Source organism: Aspergillus wentii (genome assembly GCF_001890725.1).
Source record: "Aspergillus wentii DTO 134E9 unplaced genomic scaffold ASPWEscaffold_1, whole genome shotgun sequence".
Classification (NCBI taxonomy): Eukaryota; Fungi; Ascomycota; class Eurotiomycetes; order Eurotiales; family Aspergillaceae; genus Aspergillus; species Aspergillus wentii.
Window position 1 is genome coordinate 3,459,942 of NW_024467832.1, and position 20,116 is coordinate 3,480,057.

General features: G+C 50.1%; 7 protein-coding genes across 7 annotated transcripts; 3 read left to right on the top strand and 4 right to left on the bottom strand.

Annotated features, from left to right (window-relative positions):
• Nucleotides 1-43: 43 nt before the first annotated feature.
• Nucleotides 44-1,456, bottom strand: ASPWEDRAFT_101449 (splicing factor ESS-2 family protein; the record flags this gene model as incomplete). Its single annotated transcript, XM_040827384.1, has 1 exon — nucleotides 44-1,456. One exon carries the CDS (start codon nucleotides 1,454-1,456, stop codon nucleotides 44-46), a length of 1,413 nt encoding a protein of 470 aa, XP_040694999.1.
• Nucleotides 1,457-2,400: 944 nt separating this feature from the next.
• Nucleotides 2,401-4,585, bottom strand: ASPWEDRAFT_99757 (uncharacterized protein; the record flags this gene model as incomplete). The annotated part of the gene is made up of 2 exons (XM_040839685.1): nucleotides 2,401-4,241; nucleotides 4,327-4,585. 2 exons carry the CDS (start codon nucleotides 4,583-4,585, stop codon nucleotides 2,401-2,403), a joined length of 2,100 nt encoding a protein of 699 aa, XP_040695000.1.
• A 1,880-nt stretch (nucleotides 4,586-6,465) lies between these two features.
• ASPWEDRAFT_260272 (uncharacterized protein) lies at nucleotides 6,466-7,456 on the top strand. Its single transcript, XM_040832800.1, has 3 exons — nucleotides 6,466-7,021; nucleotides 7,071-7,131; nucleotides 7,293-7,456. Exons 1-2 carry the CDS (start codon nucleotides 6,606-6,608, stop codon nucleotides 7,108-7,110), a joined length of 456 nt encoding a protein of 151 aa, XP_040695001.1. The 5' UTR covers nucleotides 6,466-6,605; the 3' UTR covers nucleotides 7,111-7,131; nucleotides 7,293-7,456.
• A 185-nt stretch (nucleotides 7,457-7,641) lies between these two features.
• Nucleotides 7,642-11,318, bottom strand: ASPWEDRAFT_167349 (putative RNA polymerase II transcription elongation factor (Ctr9); the record flags this gene model as incomplete). Its single annotated transcript, XM_040830135.1, has 2 exons — nucleotides 7,642-10,413; nucleotides 10,473-11,318. The coding sequence occupies 2 exons, from the start codon at nucleotides 11,316-11,318 to the stop codon at nucleotides 7,642-7,644; spliced, it is 3,618 nt and encodes a 1,205-aa protein (XP_040695002.1).
• A 647-nt stretch (nucleotides 11,319-11,965) lies between these two features.
• Nucleotides 11,966-13,276, bottom strand: ASPWEDRAFT_100902 (lysophospholipid acyltransferase family protein; the record flags this gene model as incomplete). Its single annotated transcript, XM_040827341.1, has 2 exons — nucleotides 11,966-12,359; nucleotides 12,411-13,276. 2 exons carry the CDS (start codon nucleotides 13,274-13,276, stop codon nucleotides 11,966-11,968), a joined length of 1,260 nt encoding a protein of 419 aa, XP_040695003.1.
• Nucleotides 13,277-14,127: 851 nt separating this feature from the next.
• ASPWEDRAFT_101613 (NADH kinase POS5) lies at nucleotides 14,128-15,571 on the top strand (the record flags this gene model as incomplete). The annotated part of the gene is made up of 3 exons (XM_040827402.1): nucleotides 14,128-14,254; nucleotides 14,327-14,441; nucleotides 14,500-15,571. 3 exons carry the CDS (start codon nucleotides 14,128-14,130, stop codon nucleotides 15,569-15,571), a joined length of 1,314 nt encoding a protein of 437 aa, XP_040695004.1.
• Nucleotides 15,572-17,130: 1,559 nt separating this feature from the next.
• ASPWEDRAFT_23429 (serine/threonine protein kinase CLA4) lies at nucleotides 17,131-19,944 on the top strand (the record flags this gene model as incomplete). The annotated part of the gene is made up of 4 exons (XM_040832480.1): nucleotides 17,131-17,150; nucleotides 17,281-19,306; nucleotides 19,372-19,471; nucleotides 19,532-19,944. The coding sequence occupies 4 exons, from the start codon at nucleotides 17,131-17,133 to the stop codon at nucleotides 19,942-19,944; spliced, it is 2,559 nt and encodes an 852-aa protein (XP_040695005.1).
• Between the last annotated feature and the right edge of the window lie 172 nt (nucleotides 19,945-20,116).

Sequence of the window (20,116 nt, forward strand, 5' to 3'; positions counted from 1 at the left end):
GTACATGCGTTTAAAGATAGAAAGGAAGAGCAAGTGAGTGGAATCACTTCCTCTTCGGAGTAGGAGTCCACATATTCTTCAGATTCGAAGAAGACGATGAGCCTCGAGGCGTACTCCCCACTCGTTGAAGTAGCTTCTGTCCTGCAGGTGTCAACGTCTTCTCCTGCCCCCCCGACCCCGGTATCGCAGAACCAGGCGTACGGAGATTCAAATTGATTCGTGGACTGCCGGCGAAGCGCGGGATGACGGGAGATCGGGTCTCACGGGCAGATTTCTCCGCGCGTTTCGTACGAGCGAACCGGTCGACCATGCGGTGGTGGAGGTCTTCTCGTTTGCGATTTCCCTTTATCTCAAATGGGTTGGGGGTGGAGTCGCCGGAACCCAGAATTTGAAAATCGATATCTGATGCCCTGGATTCGGGCTCGGGTTCTGGTTCGTCTTCATCTACAAAGGCATAGCCGTTCACTCGGGGCGTTTCGCCGCCTGTATACCCGACATCTGATTCGGTTGGACGAGGACGACCCGCGATAGCATCCTGGATAGCTGATATGGACGGGGATGGCGGAGGAGCCTGCGCAGCCGCAGCTTGGAGATCCGGATCAGGCAACCGGGTATTCTGATGCAAAACACGCTTGGGTCCAGCCCGTGACGCCGTTTCTGCCTTTTGCGCAATCGTCTCATGAGTATCTTCAATAGACGAAGGGAGAAACATGAGCGAATTCTCCGGCCGGACCTTCCACGAGTCCGGTTTAGCAGGTCGAGCATCCATGTCGGTTTTAAGGACCAATTGTTGCTCCTGCTGTTCTTGCTGCGGCATTTCACCTCGCGCGGCGATCCGTTTCGCCTCTTGTCGTTGATGGGCGATTTGTTGTGCAGAAGGGACCTTGTTTCCATTCCAGAGCCAGGCGTATTTCTCCCTGTGTTTCACATTTTGCTTATCGAGAAGTTTATTAAACGACTCGTTATCTTCACTGGTATATTTAGCCTGGAACGCCTGCAGACCCAACCGCGAGACATCAGGAATCTCCTTCGGCGGTCTCGCTTCTGTCGCCGTCGTCGTCGCAGATGATGTCGAAACAACAGACATGGGCGTATCCCCTCCCCACCCAGCGGGCGTTTCATCCGGTCGTCCTCCAGAAATCCGCGGTGTCATGTTCCCCTTCTGCTTTGTTCTTGCAGCATTCCCCGGCGTCATCAACCCAGCCAGTTTTTGTTTCGAACTTGCGATCCATTCTTTATCCTTGGATTCTACCGCTTCCAGGTATTCCTGCTTTATCTGCGTCTCCAGTAGACCGGGGAAGTAATCTCTCGCGATGATCTCGGATAGAGCATTGGTGTAAATGTCTTCGTCTAGAACGGTGGCGGGGCGTTTGATTCGTTTTGGGGGAGGGGGAGGGGGCATGAGACTTTGGTCGTTTGAGCGTTTGGTTAACGCTTGGGATAACGGCGACGTCATGGTGGGCGGTCGTCTCGTTAAGGTGAAGAAAAGGTATAGGTTATCTAGTTGAAAAGGGTGAAAGACAACAGACCTAGCCAGGAAAGGCTGGATCTGGCTGGCTCATGCTGGAAATGGAAATTTGAGATGGCGAGATGATGGTTGAAGAAGAGTGGTGATAGCAGTGGAGTGGAGATCCACTGATAGGCAGAATCACTAGGCGGTGGCGTAGTTGAGATGGAGACATGGAGTGACATCTCTCTTCAACCTCATCTTTACATCTTATGTTTGTTGAACTATCAGAATTCAAATTCAGCTGTATATACACACATCTTTAGATTTATTCACACACGCTCTCGCTGATTGTACTATAAGAAACCACGTTTGCGAAATGACTCAACTAAAAAACTCATGGCAGAATATACGGCTCTCCCAATGTGCCTATATCCAGGCACCATGAATTTCGCACAAGATGGCAAAAAGGCACGAGTAGTCAGAATGAGAATAGTAAGCAACAAGCAAGTTTTTTTTCTTTTCGCCAATCCATACCACCCATTCCTTTCTATAATATGTATAAAAACAGAACCCGAAAAAGAAAGAATCCAACATAAGATCAAAGAAAATATAAAAACGAAAGAAGCGAATGCTGTTTGACCCGAAATCCTAGCCTTTTCCAGATCCTCCATGCCAGAAAAGAATAACACCCAACAGACATCCTTTTTGAAAACAGCCGCTGAGAAATGCTAGACAAATGAATGCAAGTGAACGTGAACAGTGAGTTAGACAACAATCGAAAAAAGAAAAATGACGAGCAAGGCTTGAAAAAAAGACAATGAAAAGAGAGAATCGTCAAGTCGTCGAAAAAAAGTCTATAAAGTGGGTGTGAAGAAAGAAGGTAAAAAGATAAAAAAGAACGATACAAAGAGTGGCTCTTCCAGAGGGGAAGAGTTGTACGGACCTTGATCCTAATTGGCCGGAGTCGTAGAAGGGAACAAGGAGTAAGATGCTGTCCTTGACTTCTTCCGGCCTCCATGACCCTTAGGAGCAGGGGCATCGGCCTTGGTGGCGCGAGCGGGAAGAGGGGCCTCGAAGTCAGAGGTAGATTTGGCCCGGTCGTGAAGAGATGGGGAGGCCAATGGCGCCACGTCCGCAGAATCAAAGCTGCCACTGCTGCCAGTTCGAAGCAAAACCTGCATCTCAAGACTCTTGGTCTGGCGGTGGTGGGAAAACGAGTCTGGATGGCCAGTCATGGCCAGGGACTCGGAGGAAGGCATTTGCTCTCGGCTGCTCGCCAGGCTATGCACCAGTTCGGGGACACTGGTGGTCGAGATCGAAGACCGGTGCTTGCGGACGATCGATGCAGCACGGGACAAAATCAAACTCTCCTGAGAGTTGCATTTGCTGATGGGGGAGAGGCTGCTCCGAGGAGAGACCGGTTGGTTCATTGGTTGCGGGATGACTCCCTGGGAGCAAAAGGAGAAATGTCGTTCTGATTCTACATCAGCCGCTAGATACTCGTCGTAGAACGTGTCCTGCGCTAGCTGCTTCCCCAAAGCCGACGGAAAGATAGAGGAACTGACTGGTTGGAAGTAATCACCCTCAGCATGAGCGACCAATTCCCCCTCATATCCAGATGTCGAAGGAGTGACAGCTGCATGCGCACTGGGCAGGGAGCGTGACGGACTGGGGTCGAGATCCGGAGTTGGCAGAGCCGATGTGCTGAGATGGATTGGGTGGAGTAACCGGTTCCCATTGGCCTCCTGCTGGGGTTCGCATCGAGGCTCATCGAGAGAATTGCGGGACCAGTCAAAGTTGGAGGTGGACTCGGCCGCATGCTCGTAGCAGTAGTCGATGTCTGCATCCCATGATTCATAGATGGTCTCAAAGGTGGCACTCTTGTTGGATTGTCTCCGGTTGTTTTGTTCCACCGGCTCTGCGGGGGTTTCCTCCTGGGAAAGGCGGTATTGAGGCAGGGTGGGAGATGCAAGCGCCTCAGAAAACTTCTTGGACAACTCTTCCGAAATGCAGATGGACTTTGGACCGGCGGTAGGGGGCTCGCTCATGCGGGACGACGCACGGGAGGCGGAATATTCGGGGTTGGGCTCAGGGCTATCGTGCCAATGGGTAACCTCCTCTTCCTCGGGGACATCCTCCAGATCCAATGGGAGGCTGGTCAGAGACGCCGACGCCCTTGCATTGGCCCCCATATCAGGACCCGCGATGAATGGATGATCGACGGCGGACTGAAACATCCCCTCCAGGTTGACTTGCGGCAGGGAAGTGCTCCCATTGGAATAGACGTGCTCCGGGTAGGTTGGCCGCGAGGACAGGCCGAGGATTTCATCAATGGCCCGCGGGGCAGGCTCGGATGTATCCGGCGAAGACCCCAGTTTGGGGGAGGTGGACGGCGGAGTGGTGGCACCCGCCCGGGAGAATCTCGAGCCTGGACGAGAGAAATTCTCGCAGACACGCGACTCCCGCCGGGCCCGGAGATCTGTTTGCTTGGGGCTCACGGGGGATGAGGGCGATGCGGGTGGACTGGTCGTGGCGACAGAGACCTGCTCCTCACTGGAAGTGGCCGTGCCATTGTAGGTTAGGTCCTCGGATGAAAAGTCGCGGAAGTGAATGTCTTCGGCGCGGATGCCCTTGAGACCGGTGACTGGCCTCTGCGAGGCACGGATGGCGGAGAACTCGGTGACGAGGTCATTTTCCCTGGTCCTATCTAAAGACTGGAATTGGGAAGGGCTGGTATGGGTGAGATGGTGAAAGTCAAATGGATCGGAGATGAGGCGCTTCAATTGATCATCTGCAAACCGGAGACGTACGTGGGTCCCATGTGAGCCTTTGATACTGAATCAAGGTTATAGACGGGGATAATCTATTCTACTTACTCGTGTCACTCTGGCGGGAGCGGTGACGGCCAAAAATATCCGAGACCTCGAAGCGGGGCTTTTCCCGTTCACCTTCATCGACCTCGTCCAGCGTAGCAGCGATGTTGAACTTGCTTCCCTGTCGGCGGAGAATGCGACTGCCGCGAAAGAAGAGCGATTTGGTGACGCTCTCAGACCTCTCCGTGCGGGGGCCGGACACGGAAGGAGTCCGGTCATCCTGGGCCACCGAGGGCACGGAGGAAGCATCGGTGGAGGTCATGGAGGAGGCAGGAGAAGGACGAGATGAAGTGGTAGAGGTGGTGGTATTGCTTCGGGAGCGACCCCCAAAGACCGACAACCGCTTGGGGCTGTTGGCGTGGGCAATCGACCTGGAGCGAACGTGGGCGATATGCTCTAGAGGATCATTGGAAGCTCCGGTGGTAGGACGATCTCGAAGGTCCAAGCAGGAGTCCTCTTGCAATTGGGACATGATGATGAGAAGGCCTCTTGAGCCGTGTGGAGAGGCCTTTTTTCACCGGCAGTGGAAGTGGAGAGGAAGGAGAAGAGAGAAAAGGCATTCAATGGGAAAATGGAGATTTGAAATTGAGCAGAAGACTGGCTGTTTTTGATGTTTCTTTTTTAGATCATGATAGAGAAATTCTAAAAGATGGGCAGGAGAAGATGGGGTTTCAGGATGAGATGAGGATTAGGAGAGCGGGCGAGTCATGAACTTTGGGGGTGAGCGGGGAGGGAAAGATGTTTCCGAAGTGTTTTGGATTAGAGTAAAGAATGAATGGATAGTAATTGGATTGAACAAAGGAAAGAAAGAAAAGAGAGAGAGAGAGAGAATTGGAGAGAGGAGGAGAGAGATGAGGCTGGAGAAGAGAGGAGAAGAGGGGAATCAACTACGATCGAGTCCAGACCAGAACGAGTAAAAAAGAAGGAATGTCTGGGGGAGAATCAAGGGAAAGGGAGAACACGATAATAATACCAAAATAATAATAATAATAATAACAGCACAAATATACAAGGCTGGATGGGGTGGAGCAGAGGAGATATACCCAAACGCACGTTCTCACCGTTGGAAAAGGATTACGGGTCAATGACTGGAAAAGTGCACGAGAGCGAAGATCGCAAAGATCCGCTGCACGTCGTGGAATGAATCAAAAGGAGGTAGCACAGACTTCTACTTTTATTCTCTGACCATATTCTCTCTCTCTCTCTATTATTATTCTCTCTATTCTATTCTATATTCTATTCTCTTTCTAGTCTTTTTCTATTCTTTTTCTATTCGCTTTCCATTTTCTTTCTATTCTCTTTCTATTGTCTTATTATGTTGTCTTATTCCGTTGTTTTATCCGGTAAGACAGGATTCTGTTCCTCGTCTAGCCCAAGAACTACTGTAGAAGCGATCCAACCCGGTGGGTTTGAGAGCATTAGTGGGTCTAAAAGGAATCCGAGGAACGAAATAATAAGAATTATGCTAACAGCAGAGGACAATAAGAAGAATAAGAGCCGTGATAGTCTAATAATTAAATATCATCAGGGGTAACTAACTAACTATTGCTGTAGAATTAATATTAGGACTCGCTTAGCCCGTACCAAGGGTTCGCAACGTTCGCTCCACCACCACGAAGGATGGGATCTTGCAATAATGTGGATTCTTATATTAATAGACAAGACGATATAATGTAACACAATTGTAATTGTGATCATACTATGATTGTGACGTAGATAATGTTCATGTTGATATTGTAGTTATTGTTATGTTGATCCGAGATCCACGGTTCGAGAAGCATCGCCATCCATGGGTGTGGTGATTGTGATAACCCTGTCATCCCATCTGCTCCTCCATCCAGGATCGGGATACGTCAGGCTACATACAGATACATCAAAGAGGAAAACATGTATGCCTGATCCCAATAGTAGTCCCACCATCAATAGTGTAACGTTTCTCTGGCATCTGTCATATTCTGTCATTTCTCGAAGTTGGTCTTGGTTTATTGGATGGTCTTCATAGTTTACACTTTAGTCCTGGTAGTCGGTGGGCTCTTGTTTCGTGGCACTACCGGTAGTGTATCTCGGTCTGTTTCATGGTGGAGTGTCTTTCTCCATCCTCTCTGATTGGCTTTCCTTCTCCTACTCAGGACGCCCATCCCAGTCCGACCTACATGAATCTGTACATGGATGCATCGTGAACTTCCTACTTGTCGGCTCTGTTCTGGCGGAGGGCTCCGTCCATCCCACGGGGTTGGTTATCTGTGCCATGTTGATGCCGGTCACACCGCAATAATCCTCCTATGCCAGGGACACGAGTAAGCGTCGGTACCTGCAGCATCCCACCTGCAGCACACCTTTTTTTTCTTTTCCCTTCTTTTCTATTCTTCTCTGTCTTGTGCTCTATAGTTCTTCTTTTTTTCTTTTTTCTTTTATCCACTCCGGAGTTCCTCCGTCTGATTCATCATAATCCAGCTTTTTCCTCCAAATCAGCTGATCGTCCGGTTCCCACCGACCTGGTCACGTACTGTAATATACAATACCATCCTGAAACTCCGCCAAACGATCCATGGAAAAACACGCAAAAGGCGCAAATACACTTTACGCCATGGTTTCATCGCGATGTCTTTGCAGCACTTCAGCTTCAACTTTCTTCCATCTGGAAGTTCTCCGTATCTAGAAAAGAAGTCAGGATCGTCCCTTTTCGTTGCTCTCTCGAGTATCTCTGCCCGTCTGCACACACCCTCTCTCCGCTTACAAAAAACTAGTCCCAAGTCCATCTCGTGTTCTCCATCATTCGGCTCCTGACGATCTTTGTGTCTAGACCAGGTTATTCCCTCGTCTTCAGCTATGTCCTAACTATCATAAATATCCGTAGATCGTCTTTCTCAGTCTCTCTCTCTTTCTTTTTCTTTTTCTTTTTTTTTTTTCCCTTTTCCTTTTCCGTCAGTTGTTTATCCTCGGTTCTCCATCTGACTCCATTTGACTAGAGATAAGATGATGAATGGAAATCTCCCTACGGCATCCCCCGATCTTATGGCATGATATGATGAGAACTACGACTCTATCTTATGATATGATCTTCTACTAATATAATCCCACGGCTCAAAGCACATCATCGTCCTTCATTTTGGCATCTTGGATCTAGTTATGCTTTCTATGTACCGAAATTAACCCACTTTGATAAATTCAGTTACCGTGATCAACACTTCCTGACGCCGGTAGTAATATTTTCATCTGGAAAAAGTTAAAAAAAAAAAAAAATACACGTAGTGATAGGCCTCAATTTTCCATCCCATCCAAGAAAAAAAGTAAAAAAGTAAAAAAGAAATACAACAATTATTCTTCCTCCCCATGCTCCTTCATCTCCGTATCTTCTCCTCCACTCTCATTGAACAGTCCATCATCTTCTTCCTCCCCATTTTGCTGTCCCGTTGTTGGTGCCTCTTCATCCTCATCCTCATCGTCATCTGCAATCCGTCGACTGGGTTTGTTCCGTCGTCGTTGCACCACTTCCTCCTCCTCATCCCGACCCGTATCGCGCATCTCCTCATCTCTATCTTCCTCCTCATCTTTACCCGGTGTAGCGGCATCGCCTTCATCGTCCGAGTCCACCACCATCTCACTGCTCTTGTACTTGTTGCTTTGCGCCTTGCTCTGGGCTTTGCTCTGGGACTTGCTTTGAACCTTGCCGCCCGACCGACGCTCCAGTCGTCGTCGCTTCTTTGTCGGTGCCGTTCCACCCTCACTCTCATCGGAACTCTTGACTCCCCCAACCGACTCGTTATCGCTGACGATCCCGTCGTCCTTCTTCTTGCGTTTCGAAGATGATTTCTTCTTCCTCTTTACTTTTTCGCCCGTTTCAGACTCCGTCGTTAGTTCGGCTTCCTCCCGCGCCCTCTCTTCGTCCGCCCGTTGTTCCGCCAGCCGCTGCGCTTCTTCCACCATCCGTTGTCGCTCCTCGGCAACCTTCTTCTTGCGCTCCTGCTCCACTTCTTGCGCTTTGCGCACCTCCTCTTCACGTCGCCGCATCTCAGCCTCCCGCACTTCCCGCGCTTGTTGCAGTTTGCTCGCGTTCTTCTCCTCGTATTCCTTCTGGCTCTGGAGCGCTCGTTCCAGTTGCTTGATGATCGTCTTGCCCATGTTCGCTCGCTGTTCCAGCGCTCCAGCCGGGTAGGGCGGGTTCTTCACCGTGGCAATCCGTCCAAACGTCTCCACCGCTTCCGTAACTCCCTCTGATGCCTCTTGCACATCTTGCACTGTCTTCTGGGTCTCTGGCAGCCCGTAAGCCAAAGATGCAATCTGGTTCTGCACAAACGCAACGTTGAACTCCAGATGCACTTGCCCCGGTGCAACAGAACGCGCCCGCTGCGCGTACTCCAGAGCCGTCTTCATCGCCGACAGGTTTCCTTCCTGTTTACCCTTGAGTAACCAAACCCGACCCAGACAGGCCAAGATCTGAGCGTCTCTTGCTCGGTCTTTAGACAATGCAGCTTCGTAGTGCTCGATCGATCTCGTATACTGTCGTAGTTCGGCGAAGACGTGGCCCAAGTTGAGATACACGCTGGCGTCCTTCAGGGAATCCCGAATTTTGGAAAAGATGTGTACTGCTGACCCGTGGTCTTTCCTGTCGTCGACCAGGGCGATGGCAATACCCTGTGCGGCATACGCATTGCGAGGGTCCAACTGGAGTGCCTTGTCGAAAAATTCCACCGCTCGTTCGTACATCTTTCGGCGCTTTTCCTTCTCCTGGTCGGTGTCGCGCCGCATGTCGCGTGCTGTCATCAGATGCACGTTGCCCATCCCCGTCAGCGCATACCGATCGTGTTTGTCGTGGTACTGCAGGGTGTGCTTGTAGTGTCGCTGCTCGTGGTCCTCGGCCAGGTTCGACACGCGTTTCTTAGATTTGCTGAGATACCATCCAAAGAGCGCCCGCACTTCAAGGTTCGTAGAGTCAGCTTCGTACAACTTGGCCATCTTCTTGGGGCCTTCATCTGTCGGGCTTTGGCGCAGCGCGATGTACGTCAATCTCGCATTGGCTTCCGTATAGTCGCTGTGTCGCTCCAAAAGTCCCTCGTATATCTTCTTCGCCTCATCCGGCATGTCTGAAGCTTCATAGGCCCGGCCCAGGTTGTAGCTGATGGTCGTGACCAACGCATCATTGTCATGTTCACTCTCCTTCTCCTTCTCCTGTGACCGGACGCAAGCACTCAGCGCTGTCTGGAACATATTCCGAGCGGATTCCACCTTTTCGGCCTGGTAAAAGAAGCACCCCATGTTGTTCAGCAGTTGTGGAGGGAGATGTTCTCGAAGAAGAGCATTCATCTTTTCTTCATTCTCCACATCCTCAGGTCGTTCCTCGTCGGGAATCTCGGCCAGTTGCATCTGTTCCAGTTGGGTCAGACACTGCATGCTCTTTTCTGGAGCCGCTTGCTCATAGAGTCGGGATAGATAGAGCAACACCGACTCATCAGGTGCGATCTTCTTCGTTTCATCCTTCCACAGTGCCCGTACGGATTCGAGAAGGTGAATGGCCTTCTTGGCCTCATTCGAAGTATCCTCCTTGCTACCGCTCTTCTGGGCTGCAAAGACCTCCTCCGCATGTAGCGCCGCAAGCAGAATCATACATTCCGGATTCCTTGTCTGTTGAATGATCTTCTCCAGCCGAAATTTTGCGCCATCGAAATCTTTGCTTGACACTTGCATCTGTACCGTGCCAAACTTGGCAGGGAGGTATCCCCTGTCGCCACCACCACGCGCCTGGTCAGACCGGCTGTAGTACTCAGCTGCACGAGCCAAGTTGCCCTCATAGTGCGCCTTACGGGCGAGTAGATACCACCCATCACTGGCAATGGGCATGACATCGGTATGCTCAATGGCTTTGCGAGCTAGCGTGTTGACCGTGTCGTAAGACTTCCTCAGAAGGAAATAACCACCGAATAAAGCGCAGGTCATCGGGTATTCCTTGTCCAATTTGAACGCTTTTTGTGTGTATTGGGTCATGGCCACCTTGTATAGTGAACCAAAGGCCGGGTCGGTCGTAGCATGTCGGGAGCTGTCATACAGATAATAGATAGCAAGCAAAATGTTGGCAACCTTGGAATCGGAGTTCTGTGCAGAAGAAGTGTAAGCTTCGCCACAACAGCTTGAAAGATTGAGCGTATACATACCAGAGCTAGTGCCCGCTCCCATGCAACCTTCGCCTGGTCCTTGAAGCCTAGTTGCCAGAGGCAGCATCCAATACCAATGCGGGGGTCCGGATCCGTAAGTCCCGGCATTCTCATCAGCACCTTCTGATAGCCCTCCAAGGCTTCAGCATATCTTCCCAGCGAATAATGCGCTCTGGCGCGTCCCAAGATCGCCATAATGTTGCGGCCTCCAAAGGCCTTGGAAGACTCGTCGAAGCATTTCAGTGCTTGGCGCAATGATTCCACTCTTTCGGACGTGTCAACGGTACCAGGACGCACCGGTCGTGGTGGGTGTAGAGAGGCGCGCAAAAGGGACAAAACACCTCGCGCAAGGAAAAGGGGTGGGAAAGCCGGGTTCAATCGCGATGCCTCGTTTAACGTCGACGTAGCCAGCTGTAAATAGTGATCTTTGGTCTTGGCTTCGGTGTAGAGCTCTCCTTCTGAAGCAACTCGGGGTGCCTGTCGGCTCTTCATCATCAGCATCCAGCAGATCCATCCTAGCAGCACCAGCTTCTCCTTTGTCGCGCCGTGGGCGACTGAAGCCAGGCCTTTGTTCAAAATGTCAATGGCATGATCGATCTGCTTCTGCTTCGCGTACGCGAGCGCGATGATCACCCAAAAATTCTTGGCCGCTTTTTCATTCTCCAGCAAAGTACAAAGCTCCGTAGGGTCATCGGGTAGTCCCTCAAGACTGACTTCGACTTCACTATCGAGGGTAGACGCGGGAATATCGATGGCGGAAGGAATGTCGGAGAAGCGAAGGTTGGCCGAGTGAAGGGATTCGCCATTTAGGCCATTGGCATGGCCATTCTGTGGTAAAGGCGCCATGGTGTCCTTTGATACAAGACACTATAGGACAATAGCAGTGATAGACAGGTCACCGGAGATGCGACTGTTCGGGCGGAGAGTAGGTGTAGAGTGTTTGGAAAGCTTAACTCATGATCATACCAAAGGATGAGGGGAAGAAGGGAGTCAATTAATCAAAAGCAATTAAAAAAAATGGAGAATGCCTTTGCTGACCATTCGAGCAAAGTAGGGCAAACTCCAGTGATGCAGCAGCAGGGACACGGAGAAGGCGAGAAGAGACAAAAGCCTTGAAGAAGTGTTGCTGGCGGGAGCAACGAATAGAGAGCCTGAGGCCCGACCGCCGGGTATGTGGCTGGTCATACACCGCCACAGTTCCGTTATGGATGGTGAATTGTTCGGACAGTTCAGTCTATTCTTGCTATTGAAAATGTATATATATTTTTTTAAAAAATTAATTAACAGAATCGCTTCTCAATAATAATTGTTTATTCAAAAAGCAAAATTATTGTGGACCTCATTTCTCGTTCACTCTTTGGACAGTGGCAGTCCATGGACAGAAAGAAACTCATCATCTCATGAACAGCCTAGCAATACATCCCTGCTTGCATCTCTCATGCTGTTAAAAATAATTACGGGTATAAAGTCAGTATAAATAGGATTTCAAGGGCTTATTTCCAGAACCCCAAAACTGTAAGCAATTTGCACACAAGTGCAACGCTGACCAGGACCATGAAGATCCGACCAATCTCACTCCAATGCGAGAGTCGAACGTGTGACTCAACATATCCCGCGGAAGCGGCAGTCTGTTGTGCCTCGGACACATGAGCTGAATCAATAGAGCCGGCCAATTCGGTGGGAAATCTCCCTGTTTCAAAACATTCGTCTAGGAGTTGGTCCTTCTCGGTCCATCGCGCGCGGAGCCAGGCATCGAATTCTTTTTGGTCGTCCAAGGGAATATCTGCCACGGCAAACCGTCTCCAATGCATGTTGACGGAAGTCGGTGGCCGTCCTTGGAGATAGGTTGATCGAAGAGTGAAATACTTGTCAGGATAGCTACCCTTTCTAGTAACCGTTAGTACCCACTCGATATAGAAAGCACAGGCGGGTACTTACGGAGGCCCCTCGTAGGCAACAGTGCAGTCATACACCCAATCAACGGTTCCTCTCAGTTGTTGCAGGCAGAAGAAGAGACCCGTCGACCGAGGAAGAAGTTCGTGTTTCAGTGGAGGAACCCCTTGCTTGTGTCCGTATTCGTCGCTGCGTCGCTTTGTATTGATAGACAGGTTTGTTCCTTCGGGGAAGATCAAAAGCCACATTGGGTCGAATTGCGGAGAGCCTGATTTAGAGCCCAAATGCCGAGTCTTGAGCTTCTCCAGACGATGCTGTAGTCTCGGCTTGTCCGAGAGCCATTTGCGAGCCATGAAGATGAAGCCATAGAACGTCATGCCCTGGCCCAGAATTGGAATGTACTTCAGAGATTCCTTAAGAATGATAAAGATGTGACCGTGCATCTGATTCGTATACGCAATCCACCAAAGATAAATCCAGTCTGTGTAGACCTGGTGGTTGGAGATCATCACCAGACGCTCTGGGAATTGGGTACTCAATCGTCCATCCGCCGTCAGTTGAATCTGGCCCAGCACGCTCTTGTCACCACTGACTCGAACGAAAGTCGGACAACCCCACTGTGTGAGTGCAGTGATAACCAGACCGAAACACTCTTTGGTAAATGCCATATAGGCGTAGTAATATTCTTTGCTTATGAGGTATAGCGGAGCGCCCACCAACTGAGTAGCGAGAATGATGACGCAACAACAATCGAACCATGTCGCGAGAAGAAGAGATCGCAAGACCTGCATCGGAATTCCATGTTTCAAGCGTGGTTCGGTCTTTTTGTCATGGACAAGCTTTTCGTCCTTATCAGTAACCTGATCGGAGGCAAATGCTTGCTTCCGCTCTCGAAGGTTGGCGTCTCCCATGGCGGCGACCTTCTGAGGTATGCTTTGTAGAAAGATATATAATGTTCGTCTGCTTTTGATTTTTTTGTAAAAAAAGAAAGGAGCTCTGGAAAGTGTCAGCCAGCTGTTTTTCATTCTATCACGATCACGCGAGCAGCTGATCGAAACGAGGCTCAAATACCAAAAAGCGGTGTCGTTCTTGGACGACTGCGGATGACGGCGGAGTATTTCAAATGAAGGTAGTAAGGTGGTGTGAGAATAATAGGACAAACAAAATCAGGCCATTATTAATATGTATGAGATCCAGTATATTATTGACGATGTTTAGGGGCAAGATTAGTGAACCGCGGAGGAAAACAACAATCTTATGAAAGAGCAGCCAGGCACAAGAATAGCTACCAGGACTAAGAAAATCATGGGGAAAGCACAAAATGACGTCCTCGGCTCAACAACAAATGCAACGCCCCAAGGCGGTCTGTCGATCTGCCAGATGATAGATCATTCTTCAATAACTTTTTTACCTTTGCAATTTTTTTATTTTTATTTTTGATACTGACAGCGGTTTCTATCAAGGCCTTTCTATCTTCTTTGTTATTTCTCTTAATCTATACTCTACACTCTCATCTCCATCTCGAGTTGCATCTGGATTTGACTGTTACGGTGCAACGTAATGAGCTGTGTGTGTCACGGTCAATCAGCCTAGCAGCATTGAGAATATTTCGCCAGATCAAATATGGCCAAGAATAACTGACCGTACGCATCCTGCTTAATGTGATTTAATATGCTCTTTGGCTGACATGCATGGTTACAAGTCACCTGATAGCTTTCTTGGGCTTTTACTTTTCTGAAATATACAATCCACGATGCTTCGAATGCAATACACCCGGCCCAGGCTACCTAAATGGGGGCCCTGGACACGAAAATTCTCATCATCGCCATGCCACCGTGAAATTCGAGACATTGAAACACTATCCCAACGCTTGATACCCAAATATCAAGGTGTGCGTCAACGCGTGGTGTCTTTTGACTCACCAGGGTTTGTTTGCTGATGCCTCAATCCACCTCGATTAGAATCCCATGATGGCGAGCTTCTTTCTCTCCAATGGCCCTCGCCTCCACGAAATATATTCCTAGTGAAAAAAGACTGCGAGCCCGCAGTGACAAAATCCCTTATCGAATTGGCCAAGTACGCAGAGCCCACCGTGCGTTTTAACGATCATGTCCTCATAACTTACCTCGTATAGTCATATAACGTCTACATACCCATCGATCGCTGTCGTTCTAGAGCCAAAAACAGCCGAGGAAGTACACTCATCTCTTCCTTTCCCCGTATACTCAGCTCCATTGGACAAGAAACCTTTTTCGCTGCATGACAAGGTGGACTTGACCGTTACCCTTGGTGGAGATGGAACGATCCTACGAGCATCTTCACTATTTGCGACATGTTACAACGTACCTCCTGTGCTATCATTCAGTATGGGCACCCTGGGGTTCCTTAGCGAATGGAAATTCGAAGAATACAAGCGTGCCTTTCGTGAAGTATATATGTCAGGGGCCGGAGTTGGCGATCGAACGTCCGTCCTCGAGGGACCGAAACCGACCGAGATCGATGAACAGATAGAATCAGAGATGGGACCTACAGGATGGTCTTCAGTCCGTGGCAAGTCTATGGGCTCGACTCGTGGCGCTCGAATCTTGATGCGAAACCGTCTCAAGGTAGGGCTTTTCGCAGCTGATGGAAGCCCCGTCCGAAAAGATGACAGCTCCGTGCCACTACAGGGCACATTGGGTAGCAATGGCGTGTATGTGATGAATGAAGTGCTGATACATCGTGGCAAGGAGCCGCACCTTGCCGTCGTAGAGGTTTTTGTTGGCGGCCGATTTCTCACGGAGGCCGTGGCGGACGGGATCATCATCTCGACACCGACAGGAAGCACCGCATACAGTCTAAGTAGTGGAGGAAGCATCGTCCACCCCCTGGTACCATGCATCCTATTGACGCCGATCTGCGCACGGAGCTTAAGCTTTCGACCATTGGTCCTGCCGTCCAGCACGCCGATCACGCTGCGACTAAGTGAGAAGAACCGAGGTCGGGAGCTGGAGCTAAGTATCGATGGAGTTAACATGGGTCAAGGGATGGCAGTTGGTATGGAGGCTCGGGTGTGGAATGAAGAAATGAGGCACGGGAAGAATAACTGGTATGGGGGAGTGCCAAGCGTGATGCGGAGGATCATGGGCGGTGAAGCGCATGAAGGCTGGGTGGGTGGATTGAATGGGCAGCTCAAGTTTAACCACCCTTTTGGAGAAGAGCCATAGTTGCTGCAATCGTATCGGATTCTGGGATGGGGTGGGGAGCTATATGAGGGAGAGTAATGGGTACATATTTGTATCGTTCTCCAGGTAGGCTTCTCAACCCCTCGTATCTTGAATTGGGGTAGGATTGATGTCTACAGCAGTGTTATAATAGTAATAGTGTCAAAATTTAACCAAGAAGACATAGTACAAGATCAAGAACTAGGAGTGGTCAATCAAATCAGGGGAAGGAGATGATGATCCAAGTCGGTGGGCCAACCCTTTGGGCTGTATCCGTGGATATGCGAGAGGCAAAAGCCGGCGGAACTCGAAATAGAAGAGGATTGAGTTCCTTGGTAGAGGGCGAGAAAGAGAGAGGACAGAGAATGCGACAGATGCAATGATGCCAAATGGCGATAGTGTGTATAGCCAACAGAAGGTTAATCAATATGATTCAGCTCTTAGCTGGTTTGTCGAGTCGACTTGCATTGGGCATTTATCCCAGCCATTGTCCCGCCCCCTCGTGGAGCCATTTTGGGCCCCTAATCGATTAGGACTATCTAGGAGGTCAAGGATCTTATTTTCTTACTTGAGACATGCGACGAATCTGTCTTTGATTCTACTCAGTATGATAGTTGATTATTTTATCTTACTGTACTGGATAACTCTGCTTTTGCTGACCTCCAGTAATAAAGATGATTGTCTCAGCATGAATCATGGCCCCAAAAGAAAATAAGAAAAAAAAAAAAAAAAAGAAAATAAGGCGGATATCCCCAGATTTAGTAGTGGAATATACTAGATATTCACCACTCCGTGCAGTATCAAGTAATAAAGCATATAAAAATAATCTGATAGTAATATGAAAAGAAAATAAGATCAACCAGAAGAATAAAAGAACTCCTTTCAAGCCAATTATTGATCGCAGAGCCGCTTCGAAATTATTGCCCCCCTTGGAGTTCCCGCCGTTGGTGAAACCTCCAACAGTATTCCTCTTCGGCCCCCCTCGAACTTCCCCCCTCCTCTTAGTCTTCTACCTTTCTCCCTCTCCTTTCCCCCCTTCTCTTCCTCAGTCCAATCCTACTTACCTTCTTGACGATATCTTTGTTCCTCCGTCAATCAGCTCCTCTTAATTCTAGCGGTGATCACCCCGTTTGATTCCCCTCATCGCGTCCCAATCGAGGTACTTCGAGTCGTGCGTCTCACGCTCGGAGCATCCTCGCCGGTGCGAGGGACCCTCCTTTCAGCGGTCAAAAAGACGCAGGTAAGCAACTTACAACTCCTAGAGATCATATCTCTTCCAGTACCTAGTGGGCGACTCAGTTCCTTTCATCTGCGATTCTCATAGTGTCAATTTGTCAAGTTGCCTTAAGAGAGAGAGAGGGAGGGGAGATACAGCCTGGGCTGCGGAATCGCTTTTTCCCTTTCTGGACGCGAAACATTGAGTCGCTGACGCTTTCGCATTATTATTAGTTGACTGCATACCTCTTTTTGTCTGCACCTGCACATATTGATACACGAGGTGACCCGCAGGGGCTTACATCCATCGTTCTCTTGCGACCTTCACGCCTTCGCCTTGCAATATAATGACTTCCTCTTACGGAAAGTGAGTTGTCTCTTGTCGATCTATTTCCCGATCGTACATGCTTCTATGCCGTTGATTTCCGCCCCGCATCTTTTCTTTTTCTATTTTTTTTCCTGTCAAATTCCCTCTGTGTTACTGACCTGGTCGGTAGCAACATGTATTCGCAGGACCAGTTTATGAACCCCGGGCCCGCTCCCCGCCCCCCAGCCGATCGCCCAAAGCTCAATCTGCAAGCAAGCAACCCAAACGTGGCCACATCATTCAACCAAATGTCCCTCAACTCGCCCAGTACGCCAGGGTCGGCGAATCTGTCTCTGTTTCCCAATACGAGCAGCCCTTCCCTCACGCAGACCAAGACCAACCAGTCGGGCCAAGGGGGCGTGGCTGTCATCAAGGAGGGTTATGTTCGTTCCAAAGAAGATAAATTCCTGGCCACCTGGAACCAGCGATATCTGATTTTGCGCGAGTTCCGCCTGGACTTTATGAAGAATGAGACTGGCAAGGTTGTTCTTTCTATTCCGCTCTCCACGGTTACAGGTGTCTCGCGCTCCGAGGAGGCGAGAATGGCCTTTGAGATCGTTCGCCTGGCTAACCCTAAAGATGCCACTTCCAAAACGGCCATGTTGACCCGCGACGTGCCGACTAAGAGCATCACATGCGAGGTCAAGAGTGACGATGAGATCTACGACTGGATCGATAAGATCTATGAGCGCTGCCCGGGCATGGGAGGTGTCAGCAACCCCACCAATTTCAGCCATCGTGTCCACGTTGGTTTTGACCCTCAGACAGGCGCCTTTGTCGGTTTGCCACCCGAGTGGGAGAAACTTCTCACTGCGTCCGCGATCACCAAGGAAGATTATAAGAATAACCCGCAGGCGGTCATCGAGGTTCTCGAATTCTATTCCGATATCAAGATGCGTGAGCAGAACCCGCAATATTACTCCGGATTGGCCGGTTCCTCACCAAATGGTTCGCCAGCCAAACCATACACTGGCAACTCGGTCGGCAGCTCGATCGCTCCTCCGCGCCCCCCTCCCCCCGGCCCTGCACAGCGCTTGGACAGTGGTCAATCTCCGACAAGCCGTTCGGCCACTTCATCGCCTGGGCAGTCTCAGGGCAAGCCCGACTCGGACCGTGCATATGAACAACAGCAACAGCTTGAGCGTATGAAGGAAATGGCGGATCAGGAACGTCGACGTGTGGAGGAGGAAACTCGCCGTGCTCGCCAGCGTGAAGATGAGCAGAGCAGGGCCGAGCAAGACGCCTACAATGCTTCCCTTCCCAAAACCCGTGTCCCCCTTGCCAAACAGGAGCTTGGAGGTTATGGCAGTAGTGATCCTTCGATGAATGATCGTTACAAACCAAGTCGCCCTGCACCGCAAGCTCCTGGCTCTGCTCGCCAGCAGCCCCAAGATCCGTCTCGACAGCTGACGGCCCAGCGCCCAGCACCTCCCGCGCCGAATACCTCCAACTATGGTCAGAATGGCCAGGCTCGTGCCCCCGGATCATACAGTTCCAATGATCCTCGGGCCCAGGCCTCCCAGCGCACCCAGAACAATGGCACTAAAGCCCAGGCTCAAGGCCCTCCTCCTACTAAGCTCCCGGCTCCTGTGCAGGCCGTGAAACCATTGAACATCGCAAACAAGCAGTCCGCAAACAAACCAGGCGTCTCCGATGGTGTTCGCCAAGCGGAAGCTGCCTTGACCAAGAAGGCGGAGCCCAGACAGAAGGAAGTTCGCATGTCGAATATGACTGAGAATGAGGTCATGGACAGACTTCGTTCCGTGGTTTCCAAAGACAATCCCAACGAATCTTATAGCAAGCAACGGAAGATCGGACAGGGAGCCTCTGGGTCCGTGTATGTGGCGCGCGTCAAGGAACATGCTATCTCTCCCGTGGCACACGAGCTGTACCGACAGTATGGTCCTCGGTGCCAGGTTGCCATTAAGCAGATGGATCTGCGTAGCCAACCACGCAAGGAGTTGATTGTCAATGAAATCATTGTCATGAAGGACAGCCAGCATGCGAACATTGTCAACTTCCTTGACTCATTCCTGCAAGAGCAGAGCAACGAGCTCTGGGTGGTCATGGAGTTCATGGAGGGAGGTGCCCTGACTGACGTTATTGACAACAACCCTGTTATCCAGGAAGACCAAATTGCTACCATCTGTGCCGAGGTATGTTGTATACCAAAAGATTTTAATTTCTTGCAAGGTCAAACTAACTGTTTTTCCCTATCTAGACATGCAAAGGACTCGCACATCTGCACAGCCAGAATATCATTCATCGTGACATCAAGAGTGACAACGTTCTTCTTGACCGGGCCGGCCATGTCAAGATTAGTGAGTAGTATTCCAGGTTCATACTGATTCCAGACGCAAAACATACTGACAAATTTCCAGCTGATTTCGGATTCTGTGCCAAACTTACCGAATCGAAGAACAAGCGTGCCACAATGGTCGGTACTCCCTACTGGATGGCGCCGGAGGTTGTCAAGCAGAAGGAGTATGGACCAAAGGTCGACTGCTGGTCGCTTGGAATCATGGCCATTGAGATGATTGAATCCGAGCCACCGTACTTGAACGAGGAGCCCCTGAAGGCATTGTATCTTATCGCCACCAACGGCACGCCGCGTCTCAAGAAGCCCGAGAAGCTAAGCAAGGAGCTCAAGTCTTTCCTCAGCGTCTGTCTCTGCGTCGACGTTCGCAGCCGAGCCACCGCAGACGAGCTCTTGGTCCATGACTTCCTCAAGATGGGCTGTAGCCTGGCGAGCTTGGCTGAACTACTTCGCTGGAAGAAGAACAGCGGCCAGTAAATATTTGGCATGAGTTGTTGAACTTTTTGGAATGGCACAATCACGCCTACTCCAGTTCTTCTCTTCATTCCCCGTTTTGTTCCTTTTTCAATTTACACTAGATTTTGTCTTGCGCACATATGGGTCACATTTATGCGCCTCCGGCTGATTTCTCTGAACCCCCTTACGACCT